This window comes from Chrysemys picta, chromosome 2 (assembly GCF_011386835.1).
Source record: "Chrysemys picta bellii isolate R12L10 chromosome 2, ASM1138683v2, whole genome shotgun sequence".
Lineage (NCBI taxonomy): Eukaryota > Metazoa > Chordata > Testudines > Emydidae > Chrysemys > Chrysemys picta.
In genome coordinates, this window is record NC_088792.1 from 192,860,020 (window position 1) to 192,879,832 (window position 19,813).

Sequence of the window (19,813 nt, forward strand, 5' to 3'; positions counted from 1 at the left end):
TTTGAACTCTTCCCTTCATTAGGATCAGGCCCAGCAGAGGTAAAGGGGTGTGACTTCCTGTGGCCAGAGCAGCTCCTTAACCCTCACCTTTGTGGGGTTTGTGCCCCCATCATACACAGGCTCCCATTTAAAAAAACAAACCTTCTTCCTTAGCCTGTAACACATGCTGTGGCACAGAGCATTGTACAGAAGTGAAGCAAAGGGTGGAGGAATCAATTTGGCTTTTTTATTGGTCATTTAAACAACAAGAGTCCCTTAAGCCTCCTCTGAAGAGCAGAGAGATTTGCCTCATCAAATAGGGGAAAGTGATTCAGAACTAAGGCACCACAACTAAAGCATGAAGACCTGCAGCTCTGAAGGTTTGTTACTAGTCATTTTGGCCTGGTCTCTAAAGCGCCTGATGATCAAGGAGATACCCGGTACCAAAGTGGCATTGTTTTCCATCTAATAGACAGTGGCCACAATATGAAGTTTTGCCATACAACTACTCCCCATAGTTATATAGGGACTGCTTTGCAGTCCAAAATCCCCACAGTACTGAGTACTACGATCAAGTCCTCTCTGCTAGGTTAGTGCCAGGACCAGGTCCTATATGTCTGACTAGCTCAGAAGTTTGTACCTCCCTCATTCTATTGAGACTTCTTAGAAGCTGCTAAATTTTATTGCCTTTCATCCTAATTCATCTTGTCGGGCCACGCAATACTGTGATGCATATTTATAGCTGCATCTGCAATAAAGTCTCCTTGCATTGCTGATATCTTCTCATTTTATCTCACTATCAAACACAGTGGCTGCACATAAATGAACATTTATTTTTCTACATTTTGTATGTCATTCTTTATTGAAGTGCTGTTGTGAAATATAAACAAAAGAAAAATAACTTTGAAGTGTTGGAAGACAATATTAGGGGTTCTGTGTAGAAATACTATCCAGTATTAAATTCATTGTATAACTATTCTTTCCTATCTCATGCCTTTTTGTGATAAAGGAGGACACTATTTTAAAATTTGGTTCACTTCAAATCCTATTATACTTCCAACTCTCTACTGGCCCCAGTTACACCTGTGCAACCCCAGTACCTTCAATGAGATTCCACGGATGTAAGTAAGGGAGTAAGGTTGTGAAATTGTAGATGTATGCTGCATCACTCGGCATTCATTTGTACACTGACTGTGCATCATTCAGCACTCTTCAAGAACTGTCTCAGTGAAAGAACCAAGTTACTATCTATTATCTTCAATTACAATGGTTCTTCTAGGGTAGGCCTCAATGTCCACAAATATGTAACGGTACTCATATCTTCTGCTTTCAGGATTCTGTAATAAGGAAAAACATGCAAGTGTTATTTTTTCCCCTTTAATAGTTTAAGCGTCAGGTGATGCTTGTTGACTGTATAACTAATTGAGACAATTTTACCTCTTTCACTTCCACGTGGACTGTCCCTTGCTTTCCCCGTTCTGAGCCCTCAATGTAGAACTTCAAGCGCATGTATTTCAATCCATTTTTTACATACTCAAAGTGACTAAGAAAAAGGAACAAGGAAACCTGTTACACATTCTGTGTATTGCAGTTTGAGAAACAATGTACATTGCAGGCACTATTATGTGAAGTGAAACATCTGTACGGACAGCAATTTTGTCTCAATGTATGATCTTACCTACATCTCAATGCCAGATTGTAATTGAATAGACAGAAGGTCTTAACTCTCACTTGTTAGACATAAGACAGTTTAAGGAAAAGGTGCCAGACTGCACTTTTTAAAAAACTGTGTGGCCTTCTTGCTATTTTAATGAATTGGATTTGAGTTAACACTCTCACCTAGAAAAGTTGCTTAGCTATGTTGGGAGGGGATGTATTCCAGTGCTTTCAAGAGACACTGGCATGATCTTTTAGACAGGAAAGTTGTTTAACCTAGGACCATTTTAGATATACTGTGTAGGCCCCATTTTCAGATAAATTCTGTGGATTCTAGCCATACACATGTGCATTCAATATCAGTCGTCCGTTGGGAGTTAAAATCAAGAGCAAGAATGCTGAAGTAGATATGTTACTCTACTATTAAAGATTGGAAAACAAAAATTAATGCTTATGTATAATGGTTGTTGACTGTGGTTTTATTCAGCTTCAGGAAGCCGGTACATGGTTGGAAAAGAAAAACAAAACAAAATACAACAAAAACAAAAAAAACCACAAAAGTCAGTGGTTTTATTGGATCTGAAATTTAACTTTGATAGACTTGGTGGCTGACTAAAGATTACTTGCTTGTAGATGTCAAATCTTAAAAGTTTCATTTTGCTGGACTCTTACTACTCAACAGCCAACCAGGAGCGTGGAGTAAGTCAAAACATTATCAGGCATGGTTGCACTACATAGCTAGTTCCTCCTGCTTGGAACTACTTCTCTTGAGGTCACTAGCATCTCCCAGTGGGATCTAATTAATTACCTTTATGCTAGTGAAGGAGCTCCCCATTCTGGTAACTTTGGGTTCAGAAAATCCAGAGAACCAAACATATACCCAGTGAGCAGGCCCATAGGTATTCTGAGACACGTGAGATCATGGATCAGGCCACAGACTTGATTGCAACCTTCCTCAAAAGTCCTGACTCAAAAATAACTTTAAAAAATGCACAGCTAGCAAAAAGTTGGAACTGAAATCATAGGAACCAAGTAGCCGTGTTAGTCTGGATCTGTAAAAAGCAACAGAGTCTCCTGTGGCACCTTTAAGACTAACAGCTGTATTGGAGCATAAGCTTTCGTGGGTGAATACCCACTTCGTCAGACGGAACCAATTACCTCTTCATTCAGCTATGGCCTGAGAAGGGACAGTTCCTGTTTTTATGGATAGATGCTTAAAACTTCCCTTTTACATTTTAGTATTCAGCAGCTCAACTGTGAGCAGCATTTTTGACACACAATCTGGTAAAAAAAAACCCCAATCTTTAACTGGGAGAAAAATTATTTTCCTTTAAAAAAAAAAAATCTCAATTTTGGGGTTCAGTTTTTCTATGCAGGCCCATCAATCTGCCTCACACTAAATCCATTTTGGTAAACTGAAGCCCAAAGGCCCGAGTGGGGATTGAGATCTAATCGTGTTGGGCACTGTACTAAGCCATAAGAAGTCCATGCTCCCAAAGTGCTTCTAATTTAATTTAAGAAGAGCTAGATCAAGTGAATATGACAAATAAGAAAGAAGTGGGAATGTAATAGATTCTCACACTTTCAGAGGACTACATCCATTTCAAAGGTGTTGTGTGAGATCAAAATGATTAGTGTATAGTATATGCATAGCATCAAATGTAAGGAACTATATGACTGAAAAGTGGTCAGTGTTGGATATAAACAGACATTCTGCTGTATCATAATAAAGCAGTGATTCTCAAACTTTTGTACAGGTGACCCCTTTCACACAGCAAGCCACTGAGTGCGACCCCCCTTATAAATTAAAAACACTTTTAAATATATTTAACACCATTATAAATGCTGGATGCAAAGTGGGGTCTGGGGTGGGGGCTGACAGCTTGTGACCCACCATGTAGTAACCTCATGACTCCCTGAGGGTCCCAACCCCCAGTATTAAAGCTTTTACAAAGCATGTTCGATTTAGTATTCTACCACTAAGGTGTTTCTTTAGTTTCCTGCCAGTCTTACAAGAGAAGGAATTAGACCAATTGGGACAGAGGACCTTCGTGCATCTTTACATTTAGGACAAGGAAAATAAACCTGTCCTTGACTGACTTTTTTTTTTTTTTTTTTTTTTTTTTTTAAAGAGCCTTTCCAGACTTTTCTCTTCCTTTAAAAATAAAATGCTCTTCTAGGTGGCAGTTCAGGAAACAGAGTCTAGCTACTCTTTAAACAAAACAGACTCCCCCCCTCCCCCCGCATAATACTTTACAATTTATACAAATAATTCTGCGGGTTAAATGATCAGCATAACTATAAATAGAAGATGAAAGATATTGGCACTCTGTTTGCAACCCTAATAACTCAAATTCTGTGCCCTGAGAAAGATGAACTTGGAAAAAATCTTCCACCTAAAATTGTTCTCAAATGTTCTTTAACCCTAGCAAACACTTGCTACCTGTGCCATGTAAGTAGCCCTGCAAAAGAGATTGCTCAGTTCCTTTTATAAATGACAGATCAAATATATCCTATGCAGCTAAGTTAGTCTAGATGTAACCTTGGCCCAAAGCGTCTTTGCAGAAATAGGTGTTTGTACAGAACAAATGCAAACAAGTACCTGACAAGCTGTCGTCTTCCTCGTCGCGTTGGCTCACCATAACCTTTAATGGGTTCACCAAAAACACCTATTACCTAAGAAAAAGAATAGAGATGAGGTATAGCATGTCTAAAGGGTCACATTCAAACAGATACTCCAGTGTCATCCCACCTCCTCATCTGAAATAATTTTCGTTTCACTAGATGTTTCTAGTATACTATGACAGTGACAACCCAAGAATTTAGGAAACAAACTAGAAGACAGCAGCAGATTCATATCAAATAGTATTTCTATATTTCAATGGATTTCTTTATAAACTAGATTATTCAATTATCCTTAAAATCCTATAAAGATCTGCATTATGAGCCTCTATCTTAGCTGACAGAATTCTAACTTTTACGTGTACTGTATGTATATTATTGACTTTAGTCTTCCCAAGTTTACTATATAAAGAAAGAAAAAGCAAAATGCACTCCCATCTCATCAGAGACATTGTCTCGGATATTTCAAAGTTGTAGTTTAAAAAGTAATCTAATAATCTAATAAAATAGCAATGATTCCTTTTATTAAAAACTAGAAACAAAAGGTTTTGTCATTTCTATAAATCTGGTTCCAAAGCACAGCAAAAAAATCAGCCAGGTTTTCAAACTTAGTTTAGTCAGATCAGAGAGGAAGCATGATTTTGCAGTATGGCACCAGAATGAGGTTATCATTTTTATAAGCCTAGTTCCAAAGTATAGATCTCTATTTTTATCTTTCTAATATTTTTGATATTTCTAGATGAATCCCACTGACACTTTAGTAATCTTGTCTGGAAGGCTATTACACACATTTATGGCTTTATCTGAAAATGTGATTTTTAACGTTTAGCTCTGAGTTTATTTTTATTTATATCTAGCTAACCTACACAACTGCATGGTCTTATTACTGTTAACTTCATCCTTCCCTCCCTTCTACTATTTGTTAAAGTCACTTTGTTTCAAATTACACTAAGTTTTTTGGGTGAGGGGGGCCATGTCTTCCTGCAGATTTGTATAGCACCTAGCACAATGGTGTTCTGATCTTAATGAGACTCTTGTGCAGTACCACACTATAAATAAGAAGAGTATATCATTTGGTGAAGAAAGCAGTCAGAAACTACATGGTGTATTTTAGTGGGCACCAATTCCCACTATATTGAGTGGAATTATGTGTGTGACTGAGTCCACTGGAATTTTCTTTGGAGCTTAATGGTACATGCTCTTTGAATGGAAGATCTGAAAGACAGCAATTAATAAGAAATCCTTTGGTTCAACTGTGAAACTGTAATTTAGGTTTGAAAAACAACCTCTGGGTGAGATCTGCATTTCTCCAAGGCATCGCCATAAATCTTACTGGGACTGGAGGAAGAGAATAGTTCTGTAAAAATCACATAGAACAAACCACCTGAAATAGAGGGAAACAAAAGCAAATAAAATGAGAACTAATCTAATCTGATGAACAATAAATAAAGAATATTTATAGGGCATACAGCTTTTTATATAACCTGTAACACCAATCCCAATGAGCACCACTATTAAGTAGGTAAAATCCCTTCCAGCTTCTTTCACTGTAATAGAGAGAAAAAATATAGTAGTTACAATGTCAGTTAATAAGATTAGCATAAGTGTATCATATAAATAATTTTCTTCTCTTCTATGTGCCAGTCTAAGATTCAATTAGCATTTTGGTAAGTAGGTCTCATATTGATAAGGGGGGAAAAAGTCAGCTTTTAGTCCATTCCTTCTGTCATACTAGTAAAATAAAGAGACCATGAAAAGTTTTTGTCAGTTCCAGCAGAATTTTTTATTAAACCTTTCAACTAGTTTAAACCCAGAACAACCTGTGCTATTGCTCTCATGTTGAAATACAAAGTCATTTTCTTTTAAGTTTTAGTAATACATTTCAGCTGCAAAGTATTCAAGTTACAATATAACATTCATTTATAGCAAATTTTTAACAAAAGTATGGGGGAAAGAGTCAACATTACTGACAAAGACTGTGAATGAGGAATTACCAAGTACGTGAACAATAAAAAGCAAGGATGCCACAAAAGCATATACTTTTTTTAGTCAATTGTAATTTATTTATAATATTTCAGCATGTACAAGAGTAAGAGGTTATTATGAGACCTTATTACAACCTCTGCTATAAAATCTTTCTTGAGAAGTGGGAAGAGATCACCAATTTGTGTGGATTATAAATTGTGCTTTTTAGCAAAATCCAAATTAGTGAGGAAAGTTTAATAACCTCTTTTCCTCCCACTTTCCACAGCCGCCTTATCAGCTGAGAAGGTTTTATCCAAAGAAAAGCCCTTTCACTTTCTGAAGCTGTGTAACAATCACTTCTTGCTCAAAGGAATGAATGGGAGGAACTAGAGGTCATATGATGGAACTGTCATACATTACATAATTACAACCATAATAAATAATAATAATAATGTTAGAAGATAACTAAACTACTATAATTCCAAGAAAAGCCCTCTCGTCCTACTCTACCACTAAGCAAAGTATTTCATTTTTATTTCACTAGCAGTGGAACTAAACAGAAAAAACTGCTAGAGCCTTTAGGGAACTAAATTGGCTTACTGTAACAAAAGCTACATATTGTAACTGCTTGACAGACACTCAAAGCATTCAAGATCAATTAAGACATTACATTCTGATATTCACTTATGTCTATCAATGAAAGTGGAACCTCCTTGGCCTCAGAGAAATAAAATTACATTGTTTAGCATTGTATTTATTTATTCTATTGAAGGTTTAAGCAAAGAATCATGAATTCCCAAGGCAGTTCCTGGGGCTTAATACCTAGTTGAGACACCTCAAACTTGGGATCTCCAAACATGGACTACATCAAAGTCTCTTATGGGCCATCTTCCTTCCCATTTGGAACAACATGGACTGCCTCCCCTTCCACTGGTGATCAAATGACAACGTCGGTGGCAACTACAATATATTAATTATGTACATGGAAATGCACTATTAGGAAAGCGTTCACTATTTTTAAGATGTACCAGTTGTAAAGAAGGAGCCAGTACCATGTGATCAGCCAACTCTGCTGGCAACCAGCAAATGGACCATGTTTGGAAACTGCTCTCTTAGGTCATTAAACCCAGCCAGTCTTAATCTTCAGGAAATCACATGGACATAGAATTTATATGGGCACTAATATCACTGAATTGGAATTCATTGTCTAAGAGTTTGAGTCACCTCTATATTCCATTCAGTTTTTTTCCATTTGAACTGATGGATGATGTTCAATCTAAGACCATTGTTGTGGCCATATGGAAGAAATCCACAAAAGTGAGTTACAATTTCCATATTAGATAGGGATTGATGAAACTGATATCAAATATCAATCCAATACATAGATGTGGAAATTATTAGATACAAAACCCTTCCTTCCCACCCAAACTAAAAGAAAAAATATTTTGTTATGATATCAATAAGAAAATTTGATGTGTGCGTTGGAGGAAGAAAATGATTTTAGAAGAGTTTGTAGAAGCAGAGGTTTAACCCTGAGAGTCTTCGTGTGGACTCTCTGCTTGGAAAATGTACTTTTACTTCATCTCCTGGCTTCCTGTTCCATGGGGATACCAAAAGCTGACTGCAGGCAGGCAAAAGGCAAGGGAATGGGAATGGGAATGTAGTGGTAAACTTACACAAGGGGGATAGATGGAGAGGCATCGTGTATTACTTAAGATGATCCTACAAAATATATTAGGCTTACTCCAATTAGTCTAAATATAAGAGGCCTGCCACTCAGCGGTTTAGTATGCATTAGAAAGTGTGTGATTGCATACAAAATACAAGCCTAAATTTGCACAACTGGAGCAGTATTGTCCAGTTTGTCAAGCATTTACAACAGGAAAGTTTTCCAAAAAACAAAGTCCCTATTGCTAATAACATCATTAAAGTTGAACTTGAATTAGCAACACATGGACTTTATTTTTTCTCTAATGTAGACATGTATTCAGAGTCCTCCCACATCCTCAAACACTTGATGCATCAGATTCTTCCCTCATATATACAGATACCATTCCCAATAAAGTCAAGAAGAGCTGTAAGTGGGACCCCAAGCAAAATTTTACCCTCTGTGTGTGTAATATACACATACAAGTTAAAAGTTAACATTGTTTGAAGTCATGCAAAATAATGCAATGTGTACAGGGAACAAGTTGCAGCTGTGGGAACCACAATTTTTAATTCCTCAGTTCTGGGTGTCTAAAATCTCAATTGCAAGGCTGCAGCTAGTTCCTGCAGCAACAGCCTCTAAAAACAATGCATGTTGCTCCTAATTAAGACTGGCCATAGGCCCACTTACCTTTCTGAGCAGCCGACACGGGTGCTCCTCCTTTTTGACTTCTTTGCACAGACACTTGTTTGCTTTTATTCCCAGCTCTCAGGGACCCCTCCTGGGTCCAGATATTTTGTTTAGCAACTTGGAAAATCATACGAGGGCGCAACACAGATTCTCTGTGGGCAAATTCCTGCCCCCACCTAAAACACCGCCAAGTCCTTAGAAACATCTTCCCATGGGGTGCAAGTAACCACTTTCCTGGCGAGCCTTGTAACTTCTCGCTGCATTGAATAACTCGCATAAACGAAGCAGAAAACATGATGAGGGAAAACAAGTCTTAATATGTTACCAACAAACTAAGATCTAGATTAGATGAACTAAAGCGTCCCTTGATTACTGCATAGATCTATCCTACTGTAGTCTGCACCTAAGCAACACATGCATAGTGTGTGCACGAAAGGTGCAGCCCTTATAATGAAATAGAATTAGAGCAATCTCTGACTTTGAGTTTTGCTTTTACCTTGTTGATTTACTTTGAGAAACCTACATTACCCTTTGCTCGCTGACATTTGCAACTTCCTCGCCATTGCGTTTGCAAAGGTCCCTGGAAAAAAATACTACGAAGCCTTGGGAACTGTAGTTCACAGAAATTCTCTTCGCGTCAACAGTTAATAGTCGCTTAAAGGAAAAATGACTACAACTACCACAATGCAAAGCGCCACCCCCAGATGCTGAGATCAAATTACACCCGACACGAAACTACAGTAATTTCAATCCACTGGTTCTGGTACAGATAGCACATAACGAAGTGGTAGGGGAGGCTGGAGTTTTTTGACCTCCTTTAACTTGTGAATGAAAAATAGTGTGTGTTTTGTAGTGTTTCTTCTCTTTTGATTTTATTTTTAAGGTTTCCGATCATCTTATCCTTAGGAAATTATGACTTTGCAGTAATGCAAACTGTCTGGGGGTTTTTTTGTTCAAATAAAGTGGTAAAAATACAAATTTGGAAGTATTTCTTCCTTTTCCAGGGTGAATAAAATTAATCTCATTAAGGCCTCAATCCCACGAAGATTTAGGCACACGTTTAGTCTCATTGTCTTTGCAGGATATAAGGCTATAGTTTTTGTTATGGAAACTGATGGATGCAAAATCTATTTTAAAAGGCCCTGATCCAGCAACTGGGTCAGCATAGATGTAACTCTGCCCATATGGTTCAAATTCTATTTATTATTTTTCCTCAGTTTAATAATTCCTTTGTGGTCAGCATGTACATAAAACTCATATACAATTGTATTCATACTTATTAATTCAACTCAGTAAATAATTGTAGAAAGCCACCACTCAACAACAGCTGTAAAGATTTTACTCAAACTTTCTAGGAAAATTCCCACCCCAAAGGAATTTGTTTAAGGAAGTTCTGAGCAATGAAAAAGCAGGAGTTATAATGACAGTTGGAATTCAATCACAACTTTAGACTCTGCTGCCTCTACCATGGAAGCTATAATATTGATAACAACAACAATAACAGAATTTTACTTTAAAACACTTTTAAGAATCTATGATATCCCATTCCATAAACAGAGTTGCAGTTCTTTATGTCCTAACCTACATCAATGGACTATTGAGATGGTGGTTCATTGTTTATAAATTCTTTGTAATATTAGATGTATTTTAATATTTTCTTTAGGCCCTATCTACATAAAACTTTCATTGGAGTTTAAATCCAGTGCTTAATAACTATTAATACTTACCATCTCTGTAGTGCTTTACATTTTCAAAGCATTTACAGCCTTGCTGTTAAACTCAGTTGGAAGTCCCATGTAATATATAATTAGAAGTGGACTTTTGGCGCAAAATTTGAATCCAAACTTCTCCAAAATTTGGGGGTTGTGAAAAAGTCAGTCTTGACGGACATAAGAGAGCAGTCCTGTTGGGTTCCAGGAAGTGGGCGTGCACAAGCCCACGCACGGCTAAAGGACCTTCCCCCTACCCAGGGACGAGGTGAAGCAGGTACCCTGCCAGAGGGTGTTCAGATGCTGAGTTTTGGTTTACTTCAATATAGTGATGAGGGGACATCTCTACATTTGGATTCCGGGCTTTCAGTGAGTCTATCTCTAGTTAGATGTAGCGATAAGAACTACATTTCACCTTACATAATAATATATTGGCTTATAATTATGTCTCCTTCTAGTGGGTGAGTGCAAAGACTATACCAACCTATTATCCTTAACACTTCCTCTACTTCTGCCATATAACCTCACACTGAATTTACTCCTTGCTGGTGGCTGTAGTAGAGCCTGTCTGAAGATTAGCCATGGTTACCCTGAAATTCCTATTTATTTATGTATACAACTCCATAGGTTCCCTCCTCTGTTACATATGTAATGGTTTTCTTTGGTCCAGTCTATATCATTTACCTAGCACACTTTAGGTTGCTGTATAAATAAGTTATAAAGATCACCAAAACCAATAATAAAAATACTTTGGTGAAGTGGTCACAAAACCACAGTCCCCAGCAAGGTTATTATGGAAGTACCAATTGCAGCTCCGTAGTTTAGAAGTTTTGCACTTAAAGCTGAGATTCAACTCTTTTGTAATGTATAAACATCATACACTACTCTTTTACACAATTACTCTTTGAAAATAGGTTAAATTTTCTGAGAATTTACAAGTAAACCCATTAATTAGTTTAGGAGTTCAAATTAATAACAAGTTGGGTCTTTTAAAAATTTAGTATGTATCAAACTGATTTTTTGTCCCAAATTAGCTCAATAACAATACACAGACGCTTCAAGCTCCCCACATAGTTTAAATTCACAGAAATCTTGTGCATAGGCCTCTTTTGGTGGGTTTTAAAGGACTGATAATTTTTTTCCAATTAGTCTTGATAACTGCAAGTTTCTCCTTCAGCAGAGGCTGGACAATAAACTTCCGCTACAGAGAATTCCAACCAGAGCTGCCCTCTTTCAAAACGACTGCCATCTCCCATTGTTCTCAATGAGCCTGAAGCCATCGGTTGTCCTCAGGTGGCCATTCTCAATAGCATTGGGCTCTATGCCTCCTAAAGAGCCTGGGAAAAACAATCTTTCTTGGTTTTACTCTCATCAGAACAAATGACCAGTTTCAAAAAGGGCACTTCTTTGGGGGTTTCTCTGAAGGAGAAGTTTAAGAACATAAGAACACAAGAACGGCCATACTGGGTTAGACCAAAGGTCCATCCAGCCCAGTATCCTGTCTACCGACAGTGGCCAATGCCAGGTGCCCCAGAGGGAGTGAACCTAACAGGTAATGATCAAGTGATCTCTCTCCTGCCATCCATCTCCACCCTCTGACAAACAGAGGCTAGGGACACCATTCCTTACCCATCCTGGCTAATAGCCATTAACGGACTTAACCTCCATGAATTTATCTAGTTCTCTTTTAAACCCTGTTATAGTCCTAGCCTTCACAACCTCCTCAGGCAAGGAGTTCCACAGGTTGACTGTGCGCTGTGTAAAGAAGAACTTCCTTTTATTTGTTTTAAACCTGCTGCCCATTAATTTCATTTGGTGGCTCCTAGTTCTTATATTATGGGAACAAGTAAATAACTTTTCCTTATTCACTTTCTCCACACCACTCATGATTTTATATACCTTTATCATATCCCCCTTAGTCTCCTCTTGTCCAAGCTGAAAAGTCCTAGCCTCTTTAATCTCTCCTCATATGGGACCTGTTCCAAACCCCTAATCATTTCAGTTGCCCTTTTCTGAACTTTTTCTAATGCCAGTATATCTTTTTTGAGATGAGGAGACCACATCTGTATGCAGTATTCAAGATGTGGGTTTACCATGGATTTATATAATGGCAATAAGATATTCTCCATCTTATTCTCTATCCCTTTTTAAATGATTCCTAACATCCTGTTTGCTTTTTTGACTGCCACTGCACACTCCGTGGACGTCTTCAAAAAACTATCCATAATGACTCCAAGATCTCTTTCCTGATTAGTTGTAGCTAAATTAGCCCCCATCATATTGTATGTATAGTTGGGGTTATTTTTTCCAATGTGCATTACTTTATATTTATCCACATTAAATTTCATTTGCCATTTTGTTGCCCAATCACTTAGTTTTGTGAGATCTTTTTGAAGTTCTTCACAATCGCTTTGGTCTTAACTATCTTGAGCAGTTTAGTATCATCTGCAAACTTTGCCACTTCACTGTTTACCCCTTTCTCCAGATCATTTATGAATAGGATTGGTCCTAGGACTGATCCTTGGGGAACACCACTAGTTACCCCTCTCCATTCTGAAAATCTACCATTTATTCCTACCCTTTGTTCCCTGTCTTTTAACCAGTTCTCAATCCATGAAAGGATCTTCCCTCTTATCCCATGACAAATTAATTTACATAAGAGCCTTTGGTGAGGGACCTTGTCAAAGGCTTTCTGGAAATCTAAGTACACTATGTCCACTGGATCCCCCTTGTTCAAATGTTTGCTGACCCCTTCAAAGAACTCTAATAGTTTAGTAAGACATGATTTCCCTTTACAGAAACCATGTTGACTTTTGCCCAACAATTTATGTTCTTCTATGTGTCTGACAATTTTATTCTTTACTATTGTTTCAACTAATTTGCCTGATACTGACTGTGATGGGTTGGATCACAGAAACCCTCTTGGGAGCTGCCACCCGATATGCCAAGACTACCTCTATCCCTGCTTTCCCTGCCAACTCAGGACTCCAGCACCCTGTTTTGCTGAGCCAGGCACTCCCGTCTGTTCCAACACAGACCCAGGGTCTGAATTACTTGCCCCAAAGCTGCAGGTTTACCTGAAAACAGCTCACAGAAGTGTGCTTGTCTTTAGCACTCAGATGCCCATCTCCCAATGGGGTCTAAACCCAAATAAATCCATTTTACCCTGTATAAAGCTTATGCAGGGTAAACTCATAAATTGTTCGCCCTCTATAACACTGAGAGATATGCACAGTTGTTTGCTCCTCCAGGTATTAATACATACTCTGAGTTAATTAATAAGTAAAAAGTGATTTTATTAAATACAGAAAGTAGGATTTAAGTGGTTCCAAGTAGTAACAGAACAAAGTAAGTCACCAAGCAAAATAAAATAAAATGCGCACATCTATGTCTAATCAAACTGAATACAGGTAATCTCATCCTCAGAGATGATAAGTTTTTTTTTCTCAGACTGGACACCTTCCAGGCCTGGGCACAATTCTTTCCCCGGTACAGCTCTTGTTCCAGCTCAGGTGGTAGTTAGGTGATTCTTCATGATGGCTCCTCTCCTCTCTTTGTTCTGTTCCACCCCTTTATATATCTTTTGCATAAGGCAGGAACCCTTTGTCCCTCTGGGTTTCCACCTCCCCTCACTGGAAAAGCACCAGGCTAAAGATGGATTCCAGTTCAGGTGACATGATCACATGTCACTGCAAGACTTCATTACCCAGTTTCCAGCACACACATATACAGGAAGACTCACAGGTAAAACACAGCCATCTGCAGACAATGGTCCTGGTTAATTGGAGTCATCAAGATTCCAAACCACCATTAATGGCCAACACTTTGCATAATTACAATAGGCCCTCAGAGTTATATTTTATATTTCTAGTTTTAGATACAAGAGTGATACATTTATACAAATAGGATGATCACACTTAGTAGATTATAAGTTTTGCAATGATACCTTACAAGAGACCTTTTGCATGAAGCATATTCCAGTTACATTATATTCACTTATTATCATATTTTTATAAAACCATATAGACTGCACGTCACACTGACGTTAGATTTACCGGTCTGTAATTGCTGGGATCACCACTCAGGACTAAATCGAGAATTGCCTCTCCCCTTGTGGGTTCCTGTACCAGCTGCTCCAAGAAGCAGTCATTTAAAATATCAAGAAATTTTGTCTCTGCATTTAGTCCTGAGGTGAAATGTACCCAGTCAATATGGGGATAATTGAAATCCCCCACTCTTATCGAGTTCTTTATTTTGATAGCTTCTCTAATCTCCTTTAGCATTTCATCGTCACCATCACTGTCCTGGTCAGGTGGTCGATTATAGATCCCTACTGTTATATTCTTATTAGAGCATGGAATTATTATCCATAGAGATTCTATGGAACATGTGGATTCATTTAAGATTTTTACTTCATTTCATTCTACATTTTCTTTTACACATAGTGCCAATCCCTCCCCACAACCTGTTCTGTCCTTCTGATATATTTTGTACCCCAGAATGATTGTGTCCCATTGATTGTCCCCACTCCACCAGGTTTCTGTGATGCCTATTATATCACTATCCTCCTTTAACACGAGGCACTCTAGTTCACCCATCTTATTATTTAGACTTCTAGCATTTGTGTACAAGCACTTTAAAAACTTGTCACTGTTTATCTGTCTGCCCTTTCCTGATGTGTCAGATTCTTTTTTATGTGAATGTTTCTCGTCTGATCTGGCTCATACTTTATCCTCTTCCATCCTCTCCTCCTGACTAGAACCTAGAGAATCTCTGTCAATAGACTCTCCTCTAAGAGAAGTCTCTGTCTGATCCACGTGCTCCTCTGCAGCAGTTGGCTTTCCCCCATCTATTAGTTTAAAACTGCTCTGCAACCTTTTTAATGTTAAGTGCCAGCAGTCTGGATCCACTTTGGTTTAGGTGGAGCCCATCCTTCCTGTATAGGCTCCCCCATCCCAAAAGTTTCCCCAGTTCCTAATAAATCTAAACCCCTCCTCTCTACACTATCATCTCATCCATGCATTGAGACTCTGAAGCTCTGCCTGCCTACGCCCGTAGGAATGCCACCCTAGAGGTCCTGGATTTCAGTCTCTTTCCTAGCGGCCTAAATTTAACCAGGACGTCTCTCCTAACCCTTCCCTGTGTCATTGGTACCTATTCACAGAATATCAGGGTTGGAAGGGACCTCTGGAGGTCATCTAATCTAACCCCCTGCTCAAAGCAGGACCAATCCCCAACTGGCTCCCTCAAGGATTGAACTCACAACCCTGGGTTTAGCAGGCCAATGCTCAAACCACTGAGCTACCTACATGTACCACAACCAGTGGCTCCACCCCAGCACTACACATAAGTCTATCTAGATGCTTCGAGAGATCCGCAACCTTCGCACCAGGCAGGCAAGTCACCATACGGTTCTCCCGGTCATCACAAACCCAGCTATCTGTGTTTCTAATGATCGAATCTCCCATTACTAACACCTGCCTTTTCCTAATGACTGGAGTTCCCTCCCCTGGAGAAGTAACCTCAGTGCGAGAGGATACCCCAACATCATCTGGAAGAAGGGTCCCAACTATGGGAAGGTTTCCCTCTGCTCCCATTGACTGCTCTCCTTCTCTGAGCCTTTCATCCTCCTTAACAGCGCAGGGGCTGTCTGACTGGAGGTGGGACAAATCTACAGTGTCCCGGAAAGCCTCATCAGCATAACTTTCTGCCTCCCTTAGCTCCTCCAGTTCTGCCACCCTGGCCTCCAAAGCCCGTACTCGGTCTCTGAGGGCCAGGAGCTCTTTGCACCGAATGCACACATACGCCACCTGCCCACAGGGCAAGTAATCATACATGCTGCACTCGGCACAATACACTGAAAGAAGAACAGGAGTACTTGTGGCACCTTAGAGACTAACAAATCTATCCACAATACACTGGATAGCCCCCAATCTGCTGCTGGGCTTCTGCCTGCATTCTCTCCTACAGCTACCTAGGCTAATGATAAGGTTTTTGTTTAAATCAAGAAGATTTGATTATAGTTTAGGCTAAAGGTTTTAAAGAATGGTAAATGTACTTCACCCCCTTCCCACTCCCCTTCCAAACTCCCTCTCGAAACTCCCTGTTAGCAGCCCCTGGTTTGATGCAGCAGCCTCTGCAGACAAGCTTTCAGTGATGAAAATGGCAAAAATGAGTCGACCATTATTAATCCCATATTCTTCTTTCCCAAAATTTATCCATTGCACTGAATCTGCTCCAAAGGGATGACAGGAAAGAGGGGGAAACTGGCGTGTGTGTAGGACAATGTGGGGTGTTGTAGGGAGAGGGAGGGGGACTGTCCGTGTGTATGCAGGTGAATATGCGGTGCAGATGGGAAACTGGTGGTTTTGCCTGCTGTGGAAAGTGGAGGATAGGAAAGAGGAGGAAATGAGGGAGCATGAGCAGGGGAGCATAGAGATGCCTGAGGCAGTGGGCATTTGGGAGAAGCAACGTTGGGAGCACTGAACTGGGTTCTGGAGCAGAGATCTATAAACTAGGGGAATGTGCTTATCTTTTTGTTGCCCACTATGGGGGTGACTGAATCCAGGGATGTTTTAGGGTGCGGTTGGGGGTGAAGCCGGTCTGCACTGAACTGCAACCCTTACAGAGTGTGGGGCTCATTACCAGATAGAACCCTAGACTGGGACCTTCTCTGGGCTGAAATGTGTTGTGTGCGGGAGGGGCAGCTGAACGCCTGTAACCAGGATGTGTGGAAGAGCCAGGCCCTTCAATGGGCTGCAGCCAGTAACTTCAGGCTGGGGAGAGGCCGCAGCGGCCCCGTCGGCTGCAGCCACCTCCTGCCCAACTCCAAGTCCAACTCCGCCCTCGCGCCGCGGCGGCCCGTGCAAGGCCAGGCAGAGGCAATCGGGCCGCTTGGAACGCTGGTCCGGGCCGTTCGGGTTCCGGTGTCACTATGGCGACCGGACGCGGCTGGATCCTGCAGCAGCACAGCCTCGGGCTGGCGTGGGCAGCGGCTGCTCCCCAGCCCCTGGCGCCGCCCGCCCTCACCAGCCGGAGCCCCCCGACTTCCGCGGCTCCTCCTCCAGGCCCGGACCGCGGCAGCTTCGCCGTGCGGCTCAGGTAACCGCCCTCCTTTCCCGCTGGTTCCCCCGGGCTGAGCGGGACTCGGGTTCCCTCAGCACCGGTGCCAGGTGAACTGGGCGCAGAGCCGAGTCACGCGAGTCCCTCTACCTCCTCCAGACGCCGTGTTTAATTGTGCTGTGGTGCCCATGTAGTCAGGCCTGCTCCCGATCTTCCCCCTGGCCGAGGTTGCTCCTGGGAACCTTGACTCGGAACCCTAATGATGGCGTCCTCACTAGTGCGCAAATGCAAGGGGGAGGAGAGCTGCAAAGTCTGCTGTGAGCGGCAACTTGTAGATCTGCTTCTCCTATGGGCAGAGCTTGGGAAAGTGTGGCCATTTTTTTATTTCTCCCCAGTCGGGTCAGTGCCACCCACTGGGGAGTGTGACCTGATCAGAGTCCCAGGGTTTGTCTGCTGTAGTCACCTGCTGCTAGGGTGACCAGATGTCCCGATTTTATAGGGACAGTCCCGATTTTGGGGTCTTTTTCTTATATAGGCTCCTATTACCCCCCACCCCTGTCCCGATTTTTCACACTTGCCCTCTGGTCACCCTACCTGCTGCATAGTTTGGACCCATTACTGCAACTGCATAGAAAAGTTTCGGGGAAGTAAGTGCATGAGAGGGACTCCAATAGGATGACAACGGAGAACAATCTCAAAAGGAGAACAGTGCTCTTCTTATTTCTCCTCTCAGTCATTGTGACACTGACTGTACTGCTTCAGAACCCTAGTATGTCATGCATTGGTCTTGCTGCCCATGTTGTACCTCGGCCATTTTGAAACCAAAACTTCATCAGGGGTTAGGACACCACAGGTCAGTCAATGAGAGATAGGCAGCAGTGGGTAATCAATCGTAGGGTTACCATTCGTCCGGATTCCCCTGGACATGTCTGGCTTTTTTCAGTTAAGAATAGCGTCCGGGGGAATTTGTCAATGTCCGGACTTCCCCCCCCATGCAGAGCGTGCGGGGCTTACAGGGCAGCCGGCCGGATGGTGCCACTCGCACAGGGCTCCGGCAGCCAGAGCCCTTCCTCCACTTCCCCCTCCTCTCCCCTGCAACTTGACACCACTCCCCTCCTCTCTCTCCCTCCCTCCCTCTCCCCCCTGCATTCGCAGATCGCCGGCCGTTCGCCTCGGCCTCCGGCAGTCTGGAGCTCCGACCCTGCTCCCCTCCCCCGCTGCGGAGCGCGCCGCTCTGCAGCACAGTAAGGGGGCCAGTGGTCAGAGAAGCGGCAGGGAGATTCGGGGGGCGGGGAGTAGTCAAGAGACAGGGAGCAGGGGGAGGGTTGGATGGGTCAGGAGTTGGGGGGGGCTGTCTGGGGGTTGGGGGTGTAAGGTTTTGGGCAGTCAGAGTACAGGTGGGGGGGTCTCAGGAGGGGGCAGTTAGGGGACAAGGAACAGGGAGGTTTAGGTGGGGGGGGGTTCTGGAGGGCAGTTAGGAGCAGGGGTCCCAGGAGGGGGCAGTCAGGGGACAGGGAGCAGAGGGGTTTAGATGGGTCGGGAGTTTTGGGGGGGGGGCTGTCAGGGGGTGGGGAGTGGTTGGATGGGGCGTGGGAGTCCCAGGGGTCTGTCTGGGGGTGGGGGTGTGGATAAGGGTTGGGGCAGTCAGGGGACAGGTAGGGGGTAGGGTCCTAGGGGGCCAGTTAGGATGTGGGGAAGGTCTCGGGAGGGGGCAGTCAGGAGACAAGGAGCAGGAAGGCTTAAATTGGAATTTAAATTCCAATTTAAATTATTAGTTTATTTATTTATTTATTTTAACTACTGGATGTGGATGCGGACTGGCCGCGTATAGTAACCAGGAAAGGGCAGGTAGTCACGCCTGTACATAAATAGGGGGTGGAGTCCTGGGGGGCAGTTAGGGGCAGGGGTCCCAGGAGGGGGCAGTCAGGGGACAAGGCATGGGGGGGAGGGTTGGGGGTTCTGAGGGGGCAGGGGCGGGGCTAGGGCGGGGCTCCTCCCGTCCTCTTTTTTGATTGTTGAAATATGGTAACCCTATCTTTAGTGAAAAGGCTTTTTAGAAGGGAATAAAGGAGGAAGCTAGATCTTATATTTTTTGGTCTGGTAGTCTAAGATTTGTAAAACTAGCCCTAGAAGTGTGAAGTAAAATTGCTGGATCTTGTGCTTTCATCATGAATCTCTCAATATATGCTGTTTTCTTAAAGGTCCTAGCTCCTGGAGTCATGCAATTATGTGAACATTTCTAGTTTCCAGCCGTAATTGGTGTGTAGAAAAGCCTGAAAACATGAACTTTAAAGGCTCAAAACCAGAAGCAAATAAATGTCTTCCATAGTCCCCATCCTAAAGTAATTTTAAAAATTTGATGATTTGGGAAGGCCTGACTTGTGATTTTTTGATCCCTTGGGGCTAGTAATACAAGTGAAGAAACTGTACTGGCAGCTGCTAGTCACTGATGGGAATCATTGTCTTTTTTCATGTTAATCAG

At 41.8% G+C, this 19,813-nt stretch overlaps 2 protein-coding genes across 3 annotated transcripts in view; one reads left to right on the forward strand and one right to left on the reverse strand.

Annotated features, from left to right (window-relative positions):
- Nucleotides 1-204: 204 nt before the first annotated feature.
- Nucleotides 205-9,157, reverse strand: TIMM21 (translocase of inner mitochondrial membrane 21). 2 transcript variants are annotated; one of them, XM_005281465.5, is made up of 6 exons: nt 8,561-9,157; nt 5,742-5,804; nt 5,544-5,641; nt 4,238-4,311; nt 1,417-1,522; nt 205-1,316 (listed from the first exon to the last, which is right to left on the reverse strand). In XM_005281465.5, exons 1-6 carry the CDS (start codon nt 8,853-8,855, stop codon nt 1,224-1,226), a joined length of 729 nt encoding a protein of 242 aa, XP_005281522.1. In that variant the 5' UTR covers nt 8,856-9,157; the 3' UTR covers nt 205-1,223. The 2 variants fall into 2 exon arrangements, with proteins under 2 accessions (XP_005281522.1, XP_065441237.1); XM_065585165.1 differs by lacking the exon at nt 5,742-5,804 and having other exon boundaries at nt 8,561-8,993.
- Nucleotides 9,158-17,001: 7,844 nt separating this feature from the next.
- FBXO15 (F-box protein 15) overlaps nt 17,002-19,813 on the forward strand; it is a 50,918-nt gene continuing 48,106 nt past the window's right edge. Inside the window, exon 1 of the mRNA XM_005281466.4 lies at nt 17,002-17,370. Coding sequence (XP_005281523.1) covers nt 17,204-17,370 — 167 coding nt within the window. The 5' untranslated portion in view covers nt 17,002-17,203. The remainder of the gene's footprint in view (nt 17,371-19,813) is intronic.

Bases quoted from the DNA above. Each gene is read 5' to 3' on its own strand.
- TIMM21 (XM_005281465.5), bottom strand. From the start codon at position 8,855: ATGTTTTCTGCTTCGTTTATGCGAGTTATTCAATGCAGCGAGAAGTTA. The intron at 5,642-5,741 runs GTTATATAAAAA...CCTCTATTTCAG, and splicing joins CATTGGGATTGGTGTTACAG to GTGGTTTGTTCTATGTGATT. The intron at 1,523-4,237 runs GTACTTGTTTGC...CCTTTTTCTTAG, and splicing joins GGAAGACGACAGCTTGTCAG to TCACTTTGAGTATGTAAAAA.